A 25,169-nucleotide genomic window follows, 5' to 3' on the forward strand; every position below is an offset into this window, starting at 1 on the left:
CTGTACTTAACATCATTGTTAGGGAATGGCTGTGTTTTTCTGTGTGGAAGCCCAATCCCAAACAAATGCATTTTTAGAAGAATCCTCTATGCTGCATTACATCTCCGAAATATAGCCAAGGTTTGTTCACTAGAATCCGTTTCTCAAATATTTTTTTCTGAATAAATTTACATAATCAAAATTGATCTTGACAGATGCTTTCAGAAATTATGTTACCTAAGGGCCGATATTGCTTCATATCAATGACATTGGTTGCCCTACCAGAACTGAGCTTCAGAATATTTGTGGTGTAATAGTGAAGAAGTTTCAAATATTTATTAGTTGTGATATATTTACCTGCTTTCCCTCAATAATCTCTACAAAACCATATCTGAATGCAATGCCAGGCTTCCTTCAGCTTTCTATTTTCTATGCAGTTGGGAACTCACAGCCATGTAACACATAAGACCAGGAACTCATCACGGTGAAGATTTCATCTGTGTGTTATATGTGTAGCAAAATCATGGATGTGTTTAAAAAAACAGATTTATGATTTGGCTGCACTTGGTGCACAAAGGACCACATTCTTACATGAAGAAATTGAGGTAGCAAGTTGTATCTTACTAGTTTGTGCCCTAAAATGTTTCTCTTTTATTAAAGCCAACAATTTATCTGATTTTTGAACATAATGATACATTCCCAACATTTTTATTGGAAATTGTTTGACAGATTTTCATAAGAAATACAACTTACATTAAATTTCAGATTTAAGAATATTGTACCATTGACTCAACACTACTTTTTTTTCTATAGATCTGTTTGTTTAATTCATTTGCATGTAAGCACTTGAAATGTTCTAGTCTAGTGACAATAGTTAACAAATCCATTAACTGTCTGTAGCTTTCATTAGTTCACGAACAGCTGTCACAGTAAAATAGGAAGCATTTTGATGTGTGTATATAAAGGTTTGACATGCTGACATTATTCTGTAAAGCAGGCAGCTTCTCAAATAGCTTCATGACTAGAATATTTCTAACAGTAACAGAGGTGAGGTTACTAAAAAGCTGGTAAATATGATAGTAGTGCTTTTCTATATCGCAAACAAAATGGTTTCAAATTAAGCTGTGTTCACAACATTGTATGAGGTAAATCTCTTTCATTGGGTCAAAAAGATTCTGTTGTGTCACAACAATGGTAAAATATGGATCATCGATTTTCAAATCCATCATCTGATTTTAATACCTGAGACCTTCATGGACTAAAATTATGTAAATAAATGGAGGAAATATTAACTTACGATTGATGAAGTGGTCATCCAACAAGGTTGAGGCAAGCTCATGAAGCCAATTCTAGGTATTCAATAACAGCTTGTTCTATAATTATTAAAATTTTAGCAAGAGTCAATGAAACTCAGTGTCATGACAATGTATCACAACCCCAAGCGACTATACACATTATTGCATATATAATTTCAAAACAGGGTTTTTTTTAAAAGAAATAGACAGAAAAAAGACCACTGATGTTAATTTAGTGCTAACTGCCAAAGCCCTATATGGGACCCATGGATAGTCAAATCTGTTAAGTTACAGGGAAACTCCAGAGTGAAAGAGACATAACAAGAAGAGGTAATGAGATTAAAATAGATCAGATTCCCTACAGTGTGGAAACAGGCCCTTCAGCCCAACCGCTCCACACCAACCCTCCGAAGAGTAACCCATCCAGACCTAACTCCCTCTGACTAATGCACCTAACACGATGGATAATTTAGCATGGCCAATCCACCTAACCTGCATATCTTTGGAATGTGGGAGGAAGCCAAAACACCCAGAGGAAACCCACACGGACAGGGCGAGAATGTGCAAATTCAACACAGACAGTCGCCCGTGGCTGGAATCGAACCCGGGTCCCTGGTGCTGTAAGGCAGCAGTGCTAGTCACTGAGCCACTGTGCCGTCCTAAACCAGAGCATCTGAAGGAAACCCATACAGATACAGAGAGAACGTGCAAACTCCACACAGACAGTTGTCCAATGCAGGAATCATAAGACCATAAGACATAGGAGTGGAAGTAAGGCCATTCAGCCCATCGAGTCGACTCTGCCATTCAATCGTGGCTGATGGGCATTTCAACTCCACTTACCCGCATTCTCCCCGTAGCCCTTAATACCTCGTGACATCAAGAATCTATCAATCTCTGCCTTGAAGACATTTGGTGTCCCGGCCTCCACTGCACTCTGCGGCAATGAATTCCACAGGCCCACCACTCTCTGGCTGAAGAAATGTCTCCGCATTTCTGTTCTGAATTGACCCCCTCTAATTCTAAGGCTGTGTCCACGGGTCCTAGTCTCCTCGCCTAACGGTAACAATTTCCTAGCGTCCACCCTTTCCAAGCCATGTATTATCTTGTGAGTTTCTGATTAGATCTCCCCTTAATCTTCTAAACTCCAATGAATACAATCCCAGGATCCTCATCCGTTCCTCGTATGTTAGACCAACCATTCCAGGGATCATCCGTGTGAATCTCCGTTGGACACGTTCCAGTGCCAGTATGTCCTTCCTGAGGTGTGGGGACCAAAACTGGACACAGTACTCCAAATGGGGTCTAACCAGAGCTTTGTAAAGTCTCAGTAACACAACGCTGCTTTTATATTCCAACCCTCATGAGATAAGTGACAACACTGCATTCGCTTTCTTAATCACGGACTCAACCTGCGTGTTTACCTTTAGAGAATCCTCGACTAGCACTCCCAGATCCCTTTGTACTTTGGCTTTACGAATTTTCTCACCATTTAGAAAGTAGTCTATGCTTTTATTCTTTTTTCCAAAGTGCAAGACCTCGCATTTGCTCACATTGAATTCCATCAGCCATTTGCTGGACCACTCTCCCAAACTGTCTAGATCCTTCTGTAACCTCCCTACTTCCTCAGTACTACCTGCCTGTCCACCTAACTTCGTATCATCTGCAAACTTCACTAGAATGCCCCCAGTCCCTTCATCCAGATCATTAATATATAGTGCGAACAGCTGTGGCCCCAACACTGAACCCTGCAGGACACCGCTTGTCACCGGCTGCCATTCCGAAAAAGAACCTTTTATCCCAACTCTCTGTCTTCTGTCAGACAGCCAATCCTCAATCCATACCAGTAGCTCACCTCGAACACCATGGGCCCTCACCTTGCTCAGCAGCCTCCCATGTGGCACCTTATCAAAGGCCTTTTGGAAGTCTAGATAGACCACATCCACTGGGTTTCCCTGGTCTAACCTACTTGTCAATTCTTCAAAGAATTCCAACAGGTTTGTCAGGCATGACCTCCCCTTACTAAATCCATGTTGACTTGTTCTAATAGACTCTGCTCTTCCAAGAATTTAGAAACCTCATCCTTAATGATGGATTCTAGAATTTTACCAACAACCAAGGTTAGGCTAATTGGCCTATAATTTTCCATCTTTTGGCTTGATCCTTTCTTGAACAAGGGGGTTACAACAACGATCTTCCAATCATCCAGGACTTTCCCTGACTCCAGTGATTCTTGAAAGATCTCAACCAATGCCTCCGCTATTTCCTCAGCCACCTCCCTCAGAACTCCAGGATGTATCCCATCGGGGCCAGGAGATTTATCAATTTTAAGACCTTTTAGCTTTTCTCTTTTGTAACGGCAACCATACTCAACTCAGCCCCCGACTCCCTTTAATTGTTGGGATATTACTCATGACTTCCACTGTGAAAACTGACCCAAAGTACTTGTTAAGTTCTCCTGCTATTTCCTTATCTCCCATCACTAGGCTTCCGGCATCAGTTTGAAGTGGCCCAATGTCTACTTTTGCCTGTCGTTTGTTTCTTATGTATTGAAAGAAACTTTTACTATCTTTTCTAATATTACTGGCTAGCCTCCCTTCATATTTGATCCTCTCCTTTCTTATTACTCTCTTTGTTATCCTCTGTTTGTTTTTGTAGCCTTCCCAATCTTCTGATTTCCCACTGCTCTTGGCCACTTTATAGGATCTCTCTTTTTCTTTAATACATTTCCTGACTTCCTTTGTCAGCCATGGCTGTCTAATCCCTCCCCGGATAATTTTTCTTTTCTTGGGGATGAACCTCTGTACAGTGTCCTCAATTATGCCCACAAACTCCTGCCATTTTTTCCTCTACTGTCTTCCCCGCTAGACTTTGCTTCGAGTCTATTTTTGTCAGTTCCTCTCTCATGCCCTCATAATTACCTTTATTTAACTGTAACACTGTTACATCCGATTTTGCCTTCTCTCTTTCAAACTCCAGACTGAACTCTACCATATTATGATCGCTGCTTCCTAAGGGTTCCCTTACTTTAAGATCTTTTATAAAGTCTAGTTCATTGCAAAGCACTGGGTCCAGAATAGCCTACTCCCTTGTGGGCTCCATGACAAGCTATTCCAAAAAGCCATCCTGTAAGCATTTCATGAATTCCCTTTCTTTAGATCCACTGGCAACATTATTGAACCTGGATCTCTGGCACTGTGAGGCAGCAGTGCTGACCACTGAGCCAATGTGCCACCCCGAGATGGCTGATTATCTCCCCCTTTCAATTGAAAGCCACCTATACAGTTTTGCATTTCCAGTAATAAACAAATTAAGGGGTTAAAAATTGAATGCAAAGCCAGTCTGTATGTTCCAAGGGAATAGGTGGGCTAATGGAAAAAGTTTTAGGAATGAACTAAGATTTGTGTGTACTGGCCTGGATTAAGGTACAAGTGTGCTAAGAAGGTCACAGTTGAAAATCCACCTACTGGGTCACCCCTGAATTAAAGATACAAGTGGGCTAGAAGCCAGCTAGGTAATAAACGAGTCAAAAGAAAGCAGGAAAACAAAAGGATTCTCTCGCTGCCAGACAACCACCATCAAAACAAACAGGGCAAAAGGATTTCCACCAACCTGCAAAAGCCAAGAATCCTGAAGTCAATGTCAAACTGTCAACATTCCACTATCAACTCCTCATCGACCATCTGTTTATCTTTTACCTTGTTTTTTTAGACTCCCTTTATATTCCTAATGTGTGTCCATATGTTTTATTAACTTTATTTACTTTCTTAGTAACTAATTAACTTATTCTTTTTGTTAACCTGTTTGCCTGGTTAAATAAATTCATTTTAAAACTTAAATCCTTTTGACAGGGAGAAAGGTATCCATATGGGAGCCATTCTTTGTAATTTCACTCTGTTATGATCAGCAAAGGGGGTGGATGAATGATATAGGGAAGTTGGTTCATCCCTCCTCAATCATGGGTTTAATGATTTAGCATATCTATCTAGAACCCTAAGAACATGGAACACTTCCTCTGAGATTTGGCTGTAACAATCAGATAGATATGAAGATGTGAAGAAATCCTGTCCCCTGTTTGTGATTGACTCCTTGCTGGAAATTTCGCACATTAGGATAAGAGTCATCTGAGATGGACTTGAAAAAAGCAATGAAGCCAGATGTGGAAATGCACACATGAACAGTATTTCAGGAAAACAATATTTAGGCAGAACAGAAATGGAAAATGGATGCATACTAGCAGAACATGGAAGGCTTGCTCTCTATCTCTCTGGCCTTCGCTCTATTTCTCTCTTTGTCTATGTGTCTATCAATGGCCCCAAATCTATTTTTTTCTCCAAAACAGCACCAGTAACTAAGCCAATTGGAAAAACAATCATTTACTGAGAACTGAAATATTCTACAAATTTTACTACTGTTAAGGATATGAGACATTAACTAAAAGCCTGTGGTCTCAGGTTTGACTGTCTCAACTAAATGATTCTAGGAACTTTTAAACTGTATATTCTTTATTCTTTTTATACAAGATACATTCCCCGTTTAAACTTTATACCAATATTTATGTGTGTTTTTGATGTCACATTTTACTTCTTTCAGGGTTAGCATATAATAAAAATCATCCGTCTTTCACTTAAGAAAAATTTGTAATTAGCTCCTTAATTTTGTTTAGTATCTCATTTTAGTTGAAGTGTGATATAGCTGTGTGCGAAAAAGAAAAGAAAAAAACTAGTTTTGACTAACAGCAGGTTTAAAAAGTGGGGAACCAATTCATTTCCCCTCACGTGGTCAAAACAAAATGCTTCAGTAGTTCCATGCTGTCATTTTTTCAAATGTTTGGCACTTTCTCAAGGGTAGTACTGATAAGTTGATGATGTTTTGATGATACAGTCAAGGCGACTGAAGGATTTTTTTCCCTTTTGTGCAAAGGTGCTGGTGGAGCACTGAGGTGATGCCACAGTGCACCTCAAGCATTGTTCAACCACAATTTTGACATTGACTCAAAGAAAAAATACATTCTGGGTTTGACATTTTTAGAAAATGGCCCTGAGGCATATACTTGAACACATGTGAGATAAAATAAGATTATCCTGCATAAATGCTTACACAAGTATTTCACTCAGGGGTTCATATCAAAGAGATTTCTTTACCAGCTTATACCTGCCTTGTAACTGGATCTCAATTTGATCTTATTTAATACACTGTTATGTGTTTTCCTGAGAATTCCTAGGAGTTGATCATTCAAATTTCTTATGTATTTCTCTTCAATATTCACTCTGAGGATGATATTGTGTGCCAAACCATGAATTATAAAAATCGATCTCCTTGTATGTAGGCTTGCATTCAAGTGAGATTTTTTTTCTACTATTTATTGTCTCAGTAGGGTTCCTAGTGTCAGTTTATATTTAGCTGCTTGGTCATATTAAAGTTTTTTGACAACTTGTGATGTTTTTGCCAAGGGCAGTCTTGAAGCAGTGCATACGAAACTGCTCTGTGAAAATGACTTCAAAAAATATTCTGAAACAAATTCTACATGGAATTTTAATTTCAAATCATTTTTTGACATGTTGATTTTCAAAGACAAAAGTTAGAGATGGAATACAATTTACAGGCTCAGTGTGAGTTTGAAATGCTTTCAGCTAGTTTGCCAATGTTGAACTTTATAAAATCTGGCTCTTAGCTGTTCCGGAGTCAATGCACCACTTTCTCTTCACAGATTAATCACAATCAATCAAAGATGTTTTCCTAGTAGTACACTTAGTCCATGTTTTTTTTTCTGATGCAGCCTCTTCACAATGACTGAGAATAGTGTCCTCCAAATCTTTACAAGAGTGGTTGATGAGATTTTGTAGAGCCTCTTGGAATGGTCTCTGTACAGAACTACACTTGAAGCAGAGCACTCAAGAAATTGCAATAATACTGATGATGATATCACTTCAGTGAATGATTGTTTGTAATGAGTGCATGAAGACTTCAAGAAAACTCTGTCTTCCCCAAATTAAGTTTACAAAACAAAATATCAGAGAGCTCTTAACTGTCAGACTTTTCCATAAGAGTCTCAAGTTAGCAGTTAACATTTCTCTTTCCCTTAAAAACCCCACGACATGTGTAAGAATAAACCCAGCCTGCATGAATAAAGGCAATAACTAACAGCCAATAGAAGGTGCATGCAACAAGTATAATACTGAAGTCATCTCAGCTACAAGCTATTGATACAAAAATTTCCAGAGAACTGGACTAGACCCAACCATCTTCAAGCAGCCATTTAGTCTGATGATTCATGGCAACTTTACCTTTATCTGCCAGTCAACAGAAACTAGGCAACAAATAAAGCATCCATCCATCAGATGCCATCCTTCAGTTATTGTGGTCCATTGACTCAAAGTTAGCTATCTACTAGTCATTAAGTGCAGCAACCAATCTGAAGAGTTTATGCTCGAAACATCGACTGTCCTGCTCTTTAGATGCTGCCTGATCAATTGTGCTTTTCCAGCACCACACTCTTTGACTTTGATCTCTAGCATCTGCAGTCCTCACTTTCTCCTCCCTGAAAACAATAACAGCCAATCAACAGCCACTGAACCACAAAGATATATCAGCCAAGAATCAACACATAGATGGTGTTCAGGACAGAGCAGAAGGCCCTAAACTGTTCCCTCTCTAGGGTCTGTACTTTGTCATGGGAAGGCTTGCATGTTACTATGTCCTTTAGCTTACTCATAATAATATAAAACTCTACTGGGTTTGCTCAAGACAAAAAACATCAGAAGATGAGGCCAGACTGAAGCTAATCCATCAACTAGTCTTTCTGGTGGGAGAATGAGAATCAAACAACTTTTTGTATCAAAAACATTCTTTCGTGGAAATAACTCACAGTTGAGATGCATTTCTTCCAGAACTGTAACAGAAAGAAAGATTAGATGCAAGAGACTTGGGTGCCACATCAGATTATTCCTCTATGTTAAGCTGTGTTAGTTTTGACCTGGTATTAGGTATTACTTTACAACAAACATCCAATGGTGCATAATTATAAACAAGTTCCCAGTGGTCTGCTGTTACCATGCCCTCAATAAGCACAAATATATTTATTTCAGTCTTTCCCATAAGGTTCCTCAATCCATTTGTTGCAAATATATGAATTGTCAGAAAACTGTTAAACACTAACAAATAGTACATTCGCGCTTTCTAAAATCCAATACTTAACTATTTTCCCTTTTGATGCAGTTATTCAACTGAGGCATTTTGTACCCTCATTTTTTTTCTCTCAATATTACCTTTCCATATCTGGAATCGTACCACATTGTGCTTTTGTTGTAAGTAATTCAAAAATACAAGGGGAAGAAAAAAAGTCTCATTGTATTCAATAGGTATTACATTCAAAGTGGCCAGTTTTCAGAAGATGAGCTGGCTGACGGCTAACATTTACACTTTGTAATATCATTACTGTGTTTCAGGTCATTCATATAACTGGACGGTTACGGTTGAGAGTATCTCTTTCACATGGACGTGTGCTGCCTACTCAAATTATAGGTCTAGTCGTTGTGGCTCATGCTTTGCCGCCTCCCACTATTAATGAAGTCAGGATTGACTGTCAAATGTTTGTCACCAGAGTAAATATGGACCTCAATATTGTTTACTGTGAAAATCGGTAAGCAATCTTACCTTTCATTTCTCTGAATTTCATGTTTCTTTATCTTTTAAATAAGGATCTGCAATTCCTTTTACTCATTTTTTTTACTTGATGATTCAATCCAAGCCATACAAGTGTACAGATGACAAACAGTCCATGCCATTCATGATTGGCTGCCTAACCTATGCAACAGCTGACTGGTGGCAGTGCATGTAATGTTTTCCACACAGTACTGCAAACATTGCCTGACTGACCTCCACTTGGTGCCTTTATTCATAGCTGAGCTCAAATAAGAAGAATCAGGGATTAATCCAATTATTTTATGCCTATATCAGTGTTTTAATGTTTTCTTAGATTTCTTACAGTGTGGAAACAGGCCCTTCAGCCCAACAACTCCACACCGACCCTCCAAAGAGCAATCCACCCGGACCCATTCCCTTGCATTTACCCCTGCACCTAACACTACAGGCAATTTAGCATGGCCAATTCACCTAACCTGCACATCTTTGTGATTGTGGAAGGAAACTGGAGCACCCGGGGGAAACCCACGCAGGCACGGGGAGAACGTGCAAACTCCACACAGACAGTTGCCCGAGTTGGGAATTGTACCTGGGTCCCTGGTGCTGTGAGGCAGCAGTGCTAACCACTGATCCACCGTGCCGCAGACATGGTTTGGATCCTGCTATGGCATATAGTGAAACTTCAAATCGATGAAAATCAGGGAAAAAAAACTAGCTTAATGGTGACTGTATAACTATTGTCAATTGTATAAAAACCTAACTATTTTACAATCTCCTTTAGGGAAGAAAGTTTGCTATTCTGACCATATCCAGTCTGTATGTGGCTCTAGACCTACAGACATTTAACTGTCCTGTCAGCAAATAGGGTTGGACATTAAATAGTCTTAGAGATATACAGCACTGAAACAGACCCTTTGATCCAACTAGTCCATGTCAACAAGATATCCTAAACTAATTTAGTCTCATTTTCCAGCACTTAGTCCATATCCCTCTAAATCTTTTGTATTCATATATCCATCCAGATGTCTTTTAAATGGTGTAATTGTACCGGCCTCCACCACTTCCTCTGGCAGCTCATTCCATACAAGCACCACCCTCAGCGTGAAAAAGTTGCCCCTTAGATCCTTTTTAAATTTTCCCCTCTCACCCTAAACCTATGCCCCCCTGTTCTGGACTCTCCCGCCCCAGGGAAAATGTTTGTGCAGCCAGTGACACTCACATAACACAAACGTTTTTTTTAAATTGCATCCCCTAGCTCCCCATACATTGTATATATTTGTATAATAGTGTGTATTTCATTTTACTATACTGTATTTTCAAACCACTAATTTATTTTCTGAGGAACCATTCTATACTGTTTAATATTGATTCATTTCTGTTTCTGTATCCTGCAGGATTAGTGACTATATGGATCTAACTCCTGTAGATATTGTGGGCAAACGATGCTATTACTTCATTCATGCTGAGGATGTTGAAGGGATCAGGCACAGCCACTTGGATTGTGAGTATATAGCTAACTACAGTAGTAGACTGCAAATAAGCTTCATAGAGGAATGTCACTTTGAGTAGAATTTCTTACTGAGTAAACTGTCCTTCACAGAATGTTTGTAAAATAGATCCTTAAATGTGTTTGGAGAAGTTCCTGTTTGCACAGGTCCACAAACATCCCTATGGAAACTCAACAAGTTTTTTTAATACTAAAATAAAGCCAGCAGCATATTGCAATCAGACATGAACAATACAATAGTTTTGAAATTGCTATGTACATTTCAGGTTGATTCTAGTACTTTGTTTGCAGAATGTGAGAGTCGGGATTTGTGTTTAACACTCAGTATACTGAGTCCCACATTTTAATGATGCCATTGCCTCATTGTCTTTCTGCGTTTTTTCTTTGGGTCTGATACAAGCCTAGGCCACCCTTAGTAACTGCTAAACTGTTTATTGTTATGCTGTACAATACAGCTGAAGGCTGAGCACTAAAGGGTCCAATTTCTTGGGAAAACACAAACACATGATTACTGAGGTCACAGGGACATCTCATCTTACCTCAAAAATGCATCTGCATACTCATTAAACCCTAAAATGACAGCTGTGGTAACAAATGCAAAGCAGAGAGTAGAGACTTATACATAGGGAGCAGACTGAATGAACTGGATGAAAACAATATATCAGTGCAGATTGTTCATCTCCTGAATAAAATAACAGGAGATCCAAGATATCTGAGACCCTTAAAATAAGGGAAAGAACAGAAAATATAAAAGAGTTGTGAGGAAAGCTGTTTACAGATGGGTCTGAAAACTGCAAGAAAAAACTTACCGTATTTGTGAATAAAAGATCTTCAATTAAATCAAAAATATTACTGACGGTCAAGGGAGATAAAATTTTGAAATTATACATTTTCTGCTATACAGTTAGGTTTTGGGTTCTTTCTCTAGCTGTCCATCACAGATATTCTCAGTAAACACACATGATTCCAGAAGTGATTAAATTCAGAGAATGGAGGGAGGAAATCTCATTTTTCCTCACTCTCTCAAAAGTACTACTAAATGTTTTAATAGTGACCCAGGAACAGGCTGCATATATCCTGTCTCAATGCGAGAATGGAGCATGATATTGAGAAATGTATTTGCAGAAACACATAAGAAGGGTATGTAGTTTAGTTTGATTTTAGAGTAAGATAAAAGGCTGGCACATCAAGGGCTGAAGGGCCTGTACTGTGCTGTACTATTCTACGATCCATGATACGCAACCTGATTCTTTCATCCATCTGAAGAAATGTAAGACATGATGTTGTCATTAGCTAAAAGGTTACTGAAATATGGTACACAAAATCCTGTTAACATGTGCTGTTGCAAAGTATTAACAAACACACACAGTACCATGCAACAATCAACTGATCATTTTAACCCTATTGACTTGTGTTTTACAGGTAAAGCAATATACTCAGTAAGTTTTCTGTTTGGTAAAGTTTGCAATTATAAATTTTGTACTATCTGCAGGTACAGTGTTATGTGCAGACACAAACCTTTTAATCACCATCTTCATTTGTGTCTGTCACATTGCATGGAAATTAATTCTCAAGGGATGCAATCATAAATTTAGACAAATATGACACAGCCTCTGAACAGCTGTTGTTTACTAATATGGGCTGACATTGGCCAATGCAATTAGAGTTCAGTATTGCAGTATGTCATCATTTAGAGGCACCCAAAGCAAGTATGTTGATTCACAACATTTAATTGAAGCATTTCTTCACAGTTCAGATTTGTTTGCATGGGCCTCTAAGATCTATTTACTGTGTAACACATTTGTGAACTGCAATAGAGTTTGTTGCTAATAACTTCTATGTTTCACCAGAGAAATATTAAAATTTTGGGCTGAAATCCAGATTTCTTCTCATATTCATTTTTCGTACAGTCGTTAAATTTGCCATTTAGCAGAACGGACTACAATTATCATTGTTATGGAGTTGAGGCATATCTCCAATGAGCCATTTTAAAATTTGTTCATGCGACACGAACATCACTAGCTGGCCAGCATTTATTGTCCATCCCTGGTTGTCCTTGAGACAGTGGTGGAGAGCTGCCTTCTTGAATCACTGAAGTCCATGTGGTGTCAGAATACACACAATGCCCTTTGGAAGGGAATTCCAAGATTTTGATCCAGAAAGAATGATAGAACAGTGATATATTTCCAAGTCAGGATGGTGAGTGGCTTGAATGGGAGTTGCTTATGGTGGTGTTCCCATTATCTGCTGCCCTTGTCTTTCTACATGAAAATGGTCATGCATTTGGAAGATTCTGTCTAAATGTCCTTGGCAAATTTCTGCAGTGCATCTGGTTGATAGTACGTACTGCTGCTACTGAGCATTGGTGGTGGTAGAGACTTGAAAATGTGTTGCTGGTTAAAGCACAGCAGGTCAGGCAGCATCCAAGGAACAGGAAATTCGATGTTTCGGGCCAGAGCCCTTCATCAGGAAAGGGCTCTGGCCCGAAACGTCGAATTTCCTGTTCCTTGGATGCTGCCTGACCTGCTGTGCTTTAACCAGCAACACATTTTCAGCTCTGATCTCCAGCATCTGCAGACCTCACTTTTTACCTGGTGGTAGAGAGTGCATGCTTGTGGATGTGGTACCAATCAAATGGGCTGTTTTGTCCTGGATGGTGTCCAGCTTCTTGGGTGTTGTTGGTGCTGCACCCATCCAATCAAAGGGGGAGTATTCCATCATACTCCTGACTTGTGCCTTGTAGTTGGTGGACAGGCTTTGGAAAGTCAGGAGGTGAGTAACTCACTGCAGTATTCCTAGCCTCTGACCTGCTGCTGTAGCCAATGTATTTATACAATGAGTCAAGTTGAGTTTCTGGTTAAAGGTAACCCCAGAATGTTAATGGTGGGACTTTCAGTGGATGGTAACACCATTGAATATCAATGAGCGATGGTTAGATTGTCTCGTATTGGAGATGGTCATTGTCTGACATTTGTGTGGAATAAATATTAATTGCCACTTGTCAGCTCAAGTCTTGATATTGTCCAGATCTTGTTGCATTAGAACATGGACTGTTTTTAGTACGTAAGGAGTTGTGAATGGTGCTAAACATCAGCAAACATCCCCATTTCTAACCTTATGATGGTGAAGGTCATTGATGAAGCAGCGGAAGATGGTTGGGCTGAGGACATTACTTGAAGGAACCCCTGCAGAAATGTCCTGGAGCTGAGATGACTGCCCTCCAACAACCACAATCATCTTCCTATGTATCAGGTATGACTCTAACCAGTGGAGTGTTTGCCCCTTGATACCCATTGATTCCCGTTTTGCTATGGTTCCGCAATACCACATTCACTCAAATGCAACCTTAGTGTAAAGAGCTGTCACTGTCACCTCATTTTTGAATTCAACTCTTCTGTCCATGTTTGAACCAAGGCTGTAACAAGGTCAGGAGCTGAACGACCCTGGTGAACTCAAACCGGGCGTCAGTGAGCAGGTTCTGGCTGAGCAGGTGATGACACTTCCAGCTTTACTGATGATCGAGAGTAGACTGATGGGGCGGTAATTGGGGAGTTGGATTTGTCCTGCTTTTTTGAATGAAGACATACCAGGTAATTTTCATACAGTAATGCACCCCTCATCCAGGCTGACTGTCTTGCTTTGGGGTCATTTATGTTGGTTCAGCAGATTTCTCTGGCAAAGGCAAAGCCTGTGTTTTTTGACTGCAGTTTGATCTCAAGACCATGGACTCTCCTCCATGGTGCCAGCTGGAAATTATAAGAATGTTTTTAAATCATTCCCTGGCATGGCAATGATACACAGATTTCCCAGGCATAGTATTTTAGTAGCTACAATCTGATCCATTGTAATGCCTGCATGCCTGGAAGGCACATGTCCCGTGTATTCTGCACTGTTATGCCAAAATATTGGAAATATGGCTGACGGTGTCTTTTGTGATTGAATATGATTACACTTTTGACAGAAAACCAGCATAATATTAAAGTAACTTGAAATGCAGCAAAGAGTGCATGGACACTTTTGCTGCCCCAATCCTATTGAAGAATCAACGAGTGAGACTGGATAATTACAGCCCAGTCGTACCCTAGGATAACAGGATTTTCGGCCAGATGTGTAGCCTTCCACTGTGCATAGAATCTGGAAAGTCTGCTTCCCCTCAGGACCACTTACAGGATCAGAATAATACACAGACCTTCGGACAAGTGTTATTTCTCTGGGCACCACTGAAGAAAGTTTTTCTAACATGTTAATGAGCTTCAGTAACTAACTGGCAGATCCAGCTGCTTGTCATGGGACCTGGATTTGTTGTGGATCCTATTAAAGTAGCATGGTAGCAAAACCATGAGTGTAATTAGCGGGAATAGAACTGGAAAACAAGCTGCTCCTTTGTAACTGTGCCAATATAACACTCCTCCCTCACAGTGAGTAGTTGAAGTTCAGACCCTACCCAGAGATATAAACATCAATGTTAACCATCCCTAGATGGACTTTGAGGTATTTAAAAATTGGAAAAGTGCAGAATGTGATGCAAACCTGCATTCTATATTTGCACTTTCTTTTTAACTGAAAGATCTTTAAATTAGATTCTCTGTGAAATTAGAAGAGCTTAAATTGAATTTTACAGCTGCTACACAGATTTCTTTGATGTGGGAGACTTCCTTAAGGTAAATATTTCTATCAGCCATCCTTATTTCTCTATACCCAAAGCCTTGAGCCTTTCCCTACCCTGATCACACCAACCCCAATTATCAACACCTTCCCAGGTTGATAGAGATTCCTTGTCCCACCATCAATTGCCAGGGCCATTTCAAAGAGTCCTTCATTGCAACTATGTCCCACTGGTCTTTTCTCCTATACACTGACCAGTCTGTTAGTTTACTTGGCTGCCAGACAGGTGATGAACCCAGAAAATACTAATGCCAACCAGCTGATAAGATTGGCAGTGCCAGGAGGGACATAAGCAAGTCTCGGGAGGGATTGTGCAGTGTCAGGACATGTGGTGAACACTGTAGGGCCCTCAGAATGGGTTGAACAGTGTAAGGTCAAAGGTGACCACCATCAGGAGGGATTGTGCCTGATGTGAGTAAGGGGTGAGCAGTGTCAAGCGGAAAATTGGCAGGGTAGGGTGGTTATGTTGAATATTGTTGGGCATGTGGAAGGGGTGAGCAGTTGAAGGGGTAACAGTATTGACCGGGGAAACCTAAAATTAAAGACAATTAACAAGTACATTTAAAAACTGTGATCTTCACTGAACTGAGAGCGATCTTGCAAGGCATGTCTCCAGTTTGTGACGTGTAAAGGGCAAGTGGTATCACTGCAATTATACCTCATTACTAGACTTTACAACTCATCACTCTGCTGCATTCAAGCTAGAGGTGAGACAGGTAACTCCTAAGATGTCTGTAAAACGGAAGGGCCATAGATCCTCCACTGATGGTGTGATCTGACCCATTATAAATATTTCTAATGTGTTCAACCCTTCTGTGCTCGTTTTGACCAGCTGTCACTTCCCTTCCAGCATGGGAAGAGATGCGCTCCAGTTGACAATAATCCAAAAACAAGTCAGGGAGAATCAATAGCACAAAAATTACAAGGACTGGTAAAATAACTTAGTTTACCTTACGTTAATTTTAAACAGTGGTATTGGGCATCCACTATTTTAATCTATAAATGTGTCCGTGTATAATAAATACATAGAACATTATTGCTAAATGGCATAGAGGGTTTATGCTTATCACAAATAATTAAACATCAGAGCTTCAATTTTCAGCCATAAATGAAATTGACAGGTGATTAAGAGTTCAAACATTGCACAGATGATCATTGCGTTGAACATGTTGCTTTTTGCATGTTTTGGCTTTGGTATTTTCCAATGGTGCTTATCTCCATTGCACAACCCTGCCAGTTATAAACACTGAAGACTTACAACACCCATCTGCAGTCACGTGCATAACATCAGCTGAGATTTCACAAAGCCTCTGTATTATAAAGATACATCTGTTATCTCCAGCTGATATAAGACATAAAACTTGGCCTTTATTCCTGATGAACGGCTTTTGCCCGAAACATCAATTTCGCTGCTCGTTGGATGCTGCCTGAACTGTTGTGCTCTTCCAGCACCACTGATCCAGAATCTGGTTTCCAGCATCTGCAGTCATTGTTTTTACTTTGTATCATAGCATCCCTACAATGCAGAAGCAGGCCATTCAGCTCATCAAGTCTGCACTGACCATCCAAAGAACATCCCACCCAGACCCAGACCACAATGTATACCATAATCCTACATCTGCCAGGCCTACACATCCCTGAACACAATGGACAATCCACCTAACTTTCACATCTTTGGACTGTGGGAGGAAACAGGAGCACCCAGAGAAAACCAGTGCGTAGAAGGGAAGAACATGCGAATTCCATATAAAGCGTCACCCGAGGATGGAATTGAACCTGGATCCCTGGTGGTGTGTGGCAGCAGTTCTAACCACTCAGCCTCTGGGCCATTTCAGGTTTGAAGTCAGAGACTTCATGGGATCAGCATCATGGAGGCCAGTAATACAGTTTCAAGTTGATAAAATGCAGTCTTTAACACACATTTCTATCGCCATGTGTGGGAATGTTGTGGTTGGTACCAAAGGAGCGTTTTTGGCCCACTATCTTGGTGTAGAAGTGGTTTATTTGGCTGGAGATCCATGCAAGCTCACTGGGGAGCTTGGAGCAAGCTAATTACCTCAGATCAGCTGTTACAGAAACAGCATATCTTGCTGACAGAAGTAGAGCTAACAAAAGTTCTGAAAGGAAATGCTGACAGCTCCTTCTGCACTATTCTCAATAAGTCTTCTCAAATAAACAAGAATGCAGATTGTGGGAGCGCAGATAATTGAGTGTGTACCGTATGTGTTTTTCAAATGCCATCATCCGAACCACATTCATGTGTGACTGAAGGTAAAACCCACAAGCTTGAAAAGAAGAAAGGTCTATTTTGATAAAGTTGGCTGAAGGGTAAAGGCTTGCAAGAATTTTGGAACTCCCTACTGTTCTTTAAAAAGTGTAACTTGATGGGGAGAGTAGCCAGAACCTCAGTTTAGGATTTTTTTCCTAAAACTTTGTCCTTCCAGCATTGCAGTACTCCCTCAATACTGCATTGAAGAAATATCCTATATTTTGTGTTCAGTGTTTGGTGTGGAAATATAAAACACAGCCTTCTGACTGAGAGGCATAACTGCTGCCCACAAAGTTACAGCCAATTTCAATAATTCTTCAACAATCCTGCCTCCATTGACACTACCAAGCTGGTTTTGTTTTTATAATTGTAAACATAAAACTTTAAATATAAGCCTGTCACAGATAATATGCAGTTTAGAGTAATGATTGATGCATAACTATTCCAGAGAACAAATAAATCTGTATAGAAAATGAAATAAAACCTATATTTTAATTTGAAAACCAAATTAACTTGACAGTTTTAGGTTCCTATTGTATAGCATTACAAAGGCACTCAGTATTTAGGATGTAGGTTTGTTCGCTGGATATCCAGTTTGATATCAAACTGGATATCAAACTTACAGCTCAGCGAGCAAACCTACACCCTAAACTTCAACCTGAGCTACAAACCTTCACAAACTTTGCAAAAACACTTAGTATTTAATATAGTTTGGAGGACTTGAGTTTTGAAGGATTGTGAATAATAAATGTATTTCTAGTCTGTGGACCTACCTATAGCACTTTACTTAAAATAAGTCATTGAAAATTCACTGTGGAACTACAGATATTTTTTAACCAAGGCTTCCAAGAAATCATAGACTGGCGATAGTTGCTTGCTTGCAGAGTTGTTTGTTTTATATGACTTTAGTTGGAGAGTAGCCAACTAAAAACAAGCCAAGCTGAGAAAACGCCTGCTAAAGGCAAGCAGAGTTGGAAGAAAGTTTCTCAGAATGAGTTGAGTTGGAGAAACACTTGTAATGAACAAGCTGTCCAACTGATTTTTCCCAGTAAAAAGTGAACTGTCTACAGCAGCTCAGAGTGAAATCTATTTGTTATTTTGAATGAGTGATTGAAAAATAATCTCAAACTTCTTACTACCTGAGAAAGAAGGGTCTATACGTTTTCAGTCTATAAGACTCAGCCATGCATGATTAGTGATTTGACCACACGTGCCAGAACATCAAAGCAACAGACTCCAGAATAATATCCTCTTGCCTCCAAGAATAACCCATTGGCCAAAGTGTTTTTTTGCAGAGAGTTTTGTTGCCCTCTTTTCCTGAAGCATGAAGATGTGTGTTTTGGGAATATTTAGAGAGATGGGCATTTGTTCTTCTATATTACTGACAAGGTATGTTAATAATTATTCTATATTTATTGAATAAACTTTATTTGATATAAATCCATAATTATTTAAAGAAACTGAGTTGGTGGATTTTTTTGCTTAAAGCCTGATATCAATAAAGAACTTTATCAGTCACCTTGATAACTGGGAGAAGCATCTTTATTTGAGTTTGTTACCCATGGAGTGGTGGGATTAAAGGAACGGTGCAATCTTCCAGTCTCAGTTATATTAATAATCATAAGTGTTTATAAAACACTGAAAATTAAGCGGTATTATAACTTAAAAGTTTACAACAGGTTTTCTAGTATATTGTGAAAATCCAATAATATTCATTACTAAATATGTAACAATTGAGAGATAAAAGGTTTTTTGGACAGTAAATTTAAATGTAGCATATCTAAAGGGGGTCATGTGACCTGTTCTGCCATCTACCTGTTGTAAACAAAGATGACTTAATGTTAGTGGTCAAAGAAAGGCTTCACTTGCTTGTTATTTACATTTGGAGACAATGGCAGCAGTCTTTGTGTTTGCAATGATTAGACTTAGAGTCTCCCAAAGACTGAGAAGAATATCAGGTTGTAAACAGTTGTGCTGTAAACTGGCCATTTACTTCTAAGTTGAAAATAGAGCTTAGAGTTAAAATTAAGCAATTAGTATTTCTATCTGAACAAAAGGTGAATGTGCTTTATGTCACAATGGGAAAGAGCTGAAAAAGCATTTTTTGTGATGATATTATAGACTTCTATATAAATCAATGAAAACCAAAGATAGCAGTATCGAGGGGGCAAAATGGAGAAAAAAGCTGCTTGAATTTGCGGAGCTACTCCAGCTGGATGTGGAAGGGAGACAGTCTTACAATCATCTAAGGATTCCAAGTGATATGCCATGGAATAGCTAGAGAGAAGAAGGATCATCAGAATACTAGATTTAATTAATTTTCCAAGAACTGAGAAACACAATGGTCACTCGTAGTCACTACTCAGCAAAAAGAGGACATAGGAACACGCTGAAAGTTGAAACTGTTTGTCAAAAGGACTGTAATTTTGTGGATCACATGATGGGTGACTTAACATTTTCAGTAAAGTACAAGTTGCCTACAAAAGATGATAGTATTTAGGCAATAGTTTATTTTGGTCAAATCTTAACATATCATTACGTGAAAGAACAAATTTCTTTTTAAAAGGTATACTGAAATAATGCTGTAATTAATGCAACATCCAAATTGAAAATTTGAGCAGAATCATAAAAGAACATCTTTTAGCCAGATTTTGCAGTCCACTGCAAAATGAGGTCAATTGCTGATGACTGCAAAACAGGTTATAGGTTAATTTGAATCTAGCACTCTGTCATGGGAACACCTGGCATCTAGTATTGTAAAAATAAATAGGAAGCAGCCAAATACATGAAAGGATTCTCAAAGGTAGAAAACCAAGAAGTTAAAAACATTCATTTTATTTTTTAAAATTATTTTCAGAGAGGAAAATAAAGATTGGGACATACAAATTATATTTCAGTTTCTCCCTGAATCACATTTTAACATTGTTGAAAAAACAAACTATATTGAACTTATTATCATAACAAAAAAATGTAAAATCCCACATACATACATTAGGTTTTCAGAACCAGAGAAGTTGTTCCGAAGTGCTGCTAAAATTGGCATGCTTTTAAACACCTATAGTCCCTTTTTCAATGAGGTGGAGGTATTGGCGTTGGACAGGGATGGACAAAGTTAAAAATCACACAACACCAGTTTGTAGTCCAACATGTTTATTTGGAAGTACAAGGTTTCAGAGCACTGCAGTGTTGTGTGATTTTAACTCTTTCAATGAGGTGTAACTTCTTAAAAGACTTTTAACAGTGAGAATAATAGCAAAACTAATAGTGCAAAAGTGGAAGTTGCTGTGAGTTCAGTGGATTCTAGGACATTAGTAGTAATTTTGAGAAGCACGGAATGATTGACAGCGTCTTTGGATTTCTACTTTTAACTGTACAAATGCAAACTCCAGAAGTTTTTGTCAATTTCAGAGGTGTAATGATGCTGAAAGCTGATAATTTCACACCAGACCAATAAATAATAACACTGTGAGTTTCAGAATCAAATAATATTTCACTCTAGATTTCTTATCCATTTATAGATTTCAAATATAATTTTTTGAGAAAATCAGGAGGAATTCTAAATGCAGATGCCTGCAAAGTTGCATTAAAACACTATTATCTGGTATAGTCATAAAGTATATACAGCACAGAAACAGGCCCTTTGGTCCAACTTAACCATGCCGAACAAGTTTTCCAAAACTAATCTAGTCCCACTTGTGTGTGTTTGGCCCACATCCCTCTGAATCTTTCCTGTTCATGTACTTGTCAAAGTGTTTTTTAAACATTGCAACTGTATCTGGATCTACATCTGCCTCTGGCAGTTTATTCCAGATACGAACCACCTTCTGTGTGAAAAATGTTGCCCTTAGTCTGTTTTAAATCTTTCTCCTCTCACCTTAAAAATATTCCCCTAGTTTTGAACTCCCCCACCAGAGAGAAAAGACCCTGACTATTTACCTCATCTATGCCCTCAAGATTTTATAAACCTCCATAAGGTCACTCTCAACCTCCTACGCTACAGTGAAAGAAAGAGGGCTGTCCAGCCTCTCCTCATACCTCAAACCCTCTAGTCCAACAGCATCTTGGTAAATCTTTTCTGAACTGTCTCCAATTTAATAATATCCTTTCTATAACAGGACAACCAGAACTGTCTTCCAAACCATGGTGGCTTCATTGATATCCTGTACCACTTCAACATGGCACCCTGTCTCCTACACTCAATGGTGTGAGCAATGAATGCAAACAAGCTAAACACCTTGTACACTATGTACATGAACCATTAGGTCTCTCTGTTTGACAACACGGTCCAGGGCCATAGCATTAATTGTGTAAGTCCTGTCCCTGTTTGCTTTACCAAAATGCAATATCTCGCATTTATCCAAATTAAACTCCAACAGCTACACTTCAGCCAATTGGCCCATTTGATCAAGGTCCATTTGTAATTTTAAATAACCTTCTTTCCTGTCTGCTATACCACCAATGTTTAGTAATCTGCAAACTTACTAAACATTCCTGCTAAACTCTCATCCAAATAACTTAAATAAATAACAAACAACAAAACTGGATCAAGCACTGAGTTTGTAAGGGAAAACAGAAAGTTATGGAGAAATTCAGCAAACTTGGCAACATCTGTAGAGAAAAAGAGTTAATTTTTCAAATCCAGTGACCCTTTGTCAGAATTTCTCATGAATGGTCGCTGGAACTCGAAACATTAATGTTTTTTCTCTCTACAGATGCTGACAGACCTGAGTTTCTCCAGAACTTTGTGTTTGTGTTTGTATTTCAGATTTACAATATCTACAATTCTTTGTTTTCGTATTACTGAGTTTATGAAAGTCAATGTCAAGCAGTAAGGTAAAGAAGATGATGAATGAAACCTCACCAGAACATTGATCAAGGTAACTGTACAGCACTTGTGCGACTTGGATAATGTTTCACTTAAGCCGGTATTGGCTTTGTCAGGATTCCTCCACCCAAAAGATTGTCGCCTATTCCCACCCTCCTATGTCCTTTGTATTCATCAGTCTCAAAGCTTTCATCACCGTATCACTGTGCTAGGCAGACAGCCAACTGAGTACAATAGTGCCTTTGTTCAACTTGAGAATTACAAAAACCGAAAAATCATTGTGGAGACACTTCAGTGGTTGCTTAATTGATCAATCCAGAAAATGGAAGATTGCATCAGCAATCAAAACTTCATCCAACAAGTTGCTTTGATAAGCAAGTTAAAAGCACAGAATATCTACTGTCAATTCATCCTTGTGTGAATCTAGACATACTTGCTCAAGTAAGTTTGTGCTCATCCACATGTAATTCTTGGTACTCTGCAATTGTAACTTCCTGCACATCTCTTCTAGTGCTGGTTAAATCCCTAACATGACAATAAGCAAAATTATTTTCTGATAGAATCAAGATTGTTCCCAGTCATTTATTTTTCCTTCCAACAATCCCCCAAAATTGACTACACCTCTGAAGGACCATGGCTGATACAGCAGATTCTCTTAGAACCCATCGAATATGAAAAGCAACGCTGAATGCCAGGCAGAGTCAAAATTTGAACTTAAAAATCTTCTGTGATAAAAAAAATCAGTGCTATTGCTAAAGCAAAATGAAAGGTATATGTAAATGGAATATCCAGCTAAAGAAAACCTGGTTCAGTATTCACACTCACCACTTTGCTGTTGAATTAAATGCAAAGGTCAGTTTTCTGATTTCTGTTCACCATTTTATCAATCATGTGACATAGAGTCAGAGATGTACAGCACAGAAACAGACCTTTCAGTCCAACTTTTCCATGCCAACCAGATATCCTAAATTAATCTTGTCCCATTTTCTAGCATTTGGCCCATATCCCTCTAAAGTCATACTATTCAGATAACCAACCAGATGCCTTTGAAATGCTGTAATTTACCAGCCTCCACCACTTCCTCTGGCAGCTCATTCCATGCACATACTATCTGCATGAAAAGGTTCCCCTTAGATCTCTTTTATATCTTTCTCATCTCAACCTAAAGCTATGCCCTCAAGTTCTAGACACTCACATCCCATGGAAAAGACCTTGTGTATTTATCCCATCTATGCCCCTCATGATTTTGTAAACCTCTATAAGGTCACCCCTCAACCTCCAACGCTCCAGGGAAATCAGCCCCAGCCTGTTCAGCCTCTCCCTATAGCTCAAATCCTACAACCCTGGCAACATGCTTGTAAATCTTTTCTGAACTCTTTCAAATTTCCCAACATCCTTCCATTAAGAAGGAGACCAGAATCACACCCAATATTCCAAAAGTGACTCAATAAGGTTTTGTTTCCAGCTACGTTCTGAAGCAGTTTATTGTAATAAAAGATACGGTGAAGAGGAATGCTTTAACTTTTAGCTGAGATTAGTATTCACTGACACTTGGTTTAAATTCTGCTAATTAGGTGATTAAGGTGGTATATATTTGATTCAATACTGTTTGTGCGATGAGAGTAAACTTAAGGATCCATTCGCTACCTAAACTCTTAATCTAAATATAGCATTAGTGCAGTTCCGTTACAGAAAGATTAATCGTCAGAAAGTGTAACCAAGAATGGTAAAGGTAATCTTAGTGCCTGGTTGCACTAAGGTCAGCTTGCTGAAACTGTGCATTTTCTAAAACATTTATCATTTTACAAGATGTACTGTCATATGAATTTAAATTATTTCTACAGATTTGTATATTATTTATGCAAATTCTGTATTTTCTAAGCAGATAATACTTCTATTGACAAACAAACTAGAGGATTAACCCATTTTTTCTTGAAAATCATTACCCAAGATGAAAATGATTTTTCAGCTTCCTTGCAGAAAATTTCTACAGTGGTTGTACATTTGACACTCATTAGTTGCAATTAAACAAACAGATTGAACATACTGGTAAATGATGTATGTTGCTCTGAAATATTCCATCTTTTTCTAATTTATAGTTGCAAATGATTAATGGAAATATGTATCAGTTGACAAAACCATTTCACAGCTAAGGTGATCAGATTTATTACTGTAATTAGGCTTTCTTCATTTAAGCAGAAATATAGCAGTTGTATATTTCACAGACCTTCTGGAGTGATTCGTCTCAAAAGAAAAATGCACCCCCATGTGGTCAAATTTTGTAATAGAATTATTATGTAATTGAAAACCTTTATGGATGAGTCAGAATTGATTGTGACATTCTTCTAAAAGTTTCATATTAACAGTTGTTTAAATATATTTAAACAAATGGCAATAGCCATTAGCGATTGTAATTAGTTCTTTCATGCAGTAATACTCAACCATTTTAATATTTGTAGCAATGCACAAGTGATAATATTTGTTTCCACAGATTGTGGAGCAAATAGTAGTGAACAAATATTTATCAGTGATATTCCTACCACACCTAATCAGATAACTAGAATCATTAGGCTTTTATTGGTGGTTAAGACTTTTCAATGTTATGTGTAATATTGTTAACCAGTGGGGCATTTAGTGGGCAGTGTGATAGGACTAACATGGTGTGAAATAGTAGGATGCAAAAGGTGCAGGTCTGCATCTGTGATATCTTATATTTTAAGTTCTTGACCCAGAATGATGTCACAATAAACATGTCTTCCTGCAAATAAAAATAGTAAGAAAAAGGTGATGATTACTCAATCCAATTTGCTATTGTGTATATCATAATCTACAAATTAAACATGAGAGATACATTAGAACACATATTTATTCTCCATGAAAGACAGTGACATAAAAGAATATGTGGGCCAATCTCTGTGTGATATAGCCAATTATATTTGTCCCTTCTGCATTACTGCTCTTCCTAATAGAAATTGATCTCTTTTA

The 25,169-nt window shown here is 38.6% G+C and overlaps 1 protein-coding gene across 1 annotated transcript in view; it reads left to right on the forward strand.

Annotated features, from left to right (window-relative positions):
* LOC132818253 (neuronal PAS domain-containing protein 3) overlaps nt 1-25,169 on the forward strand; it is a 1,297,641-nt gene that overhangs the window by 1,242,183 nt on the left and 30,289 nt on the right. The window contains exons 8-9 of the mRNA XM_060829049.1: nt 8,723-8,916; nt 10,313-10,419. Coding sequence (XP_060685032.1) covers nt 8,723-8,916; nt 10,313-10,419 — 301 coding nt within the window. The remainder of the gene's footprint in view (nt 1-8,722; nt 8,917-10,312; nt 10,420-25,169) is intronic.

The sequence above is a fragment of the Hemiscyllium ocellatum genome, chromosome 8 (genome assembly GCF_020745735.1).
Source record: "Hemiscyllium ocellatum isolate sHemOce1 chromosome 8, sHemOce1.pat.X.cur, whole genome shotgun sequence".
Classification (NCBI taxonomy): domain Eukaryota; kingdom Metazoa; phylum Chordata; class Chondrichthyes; order Orectolobiformes; family Hemiscylliidae; genus Hemiscyllium; species Hemiscyllium ocellatum.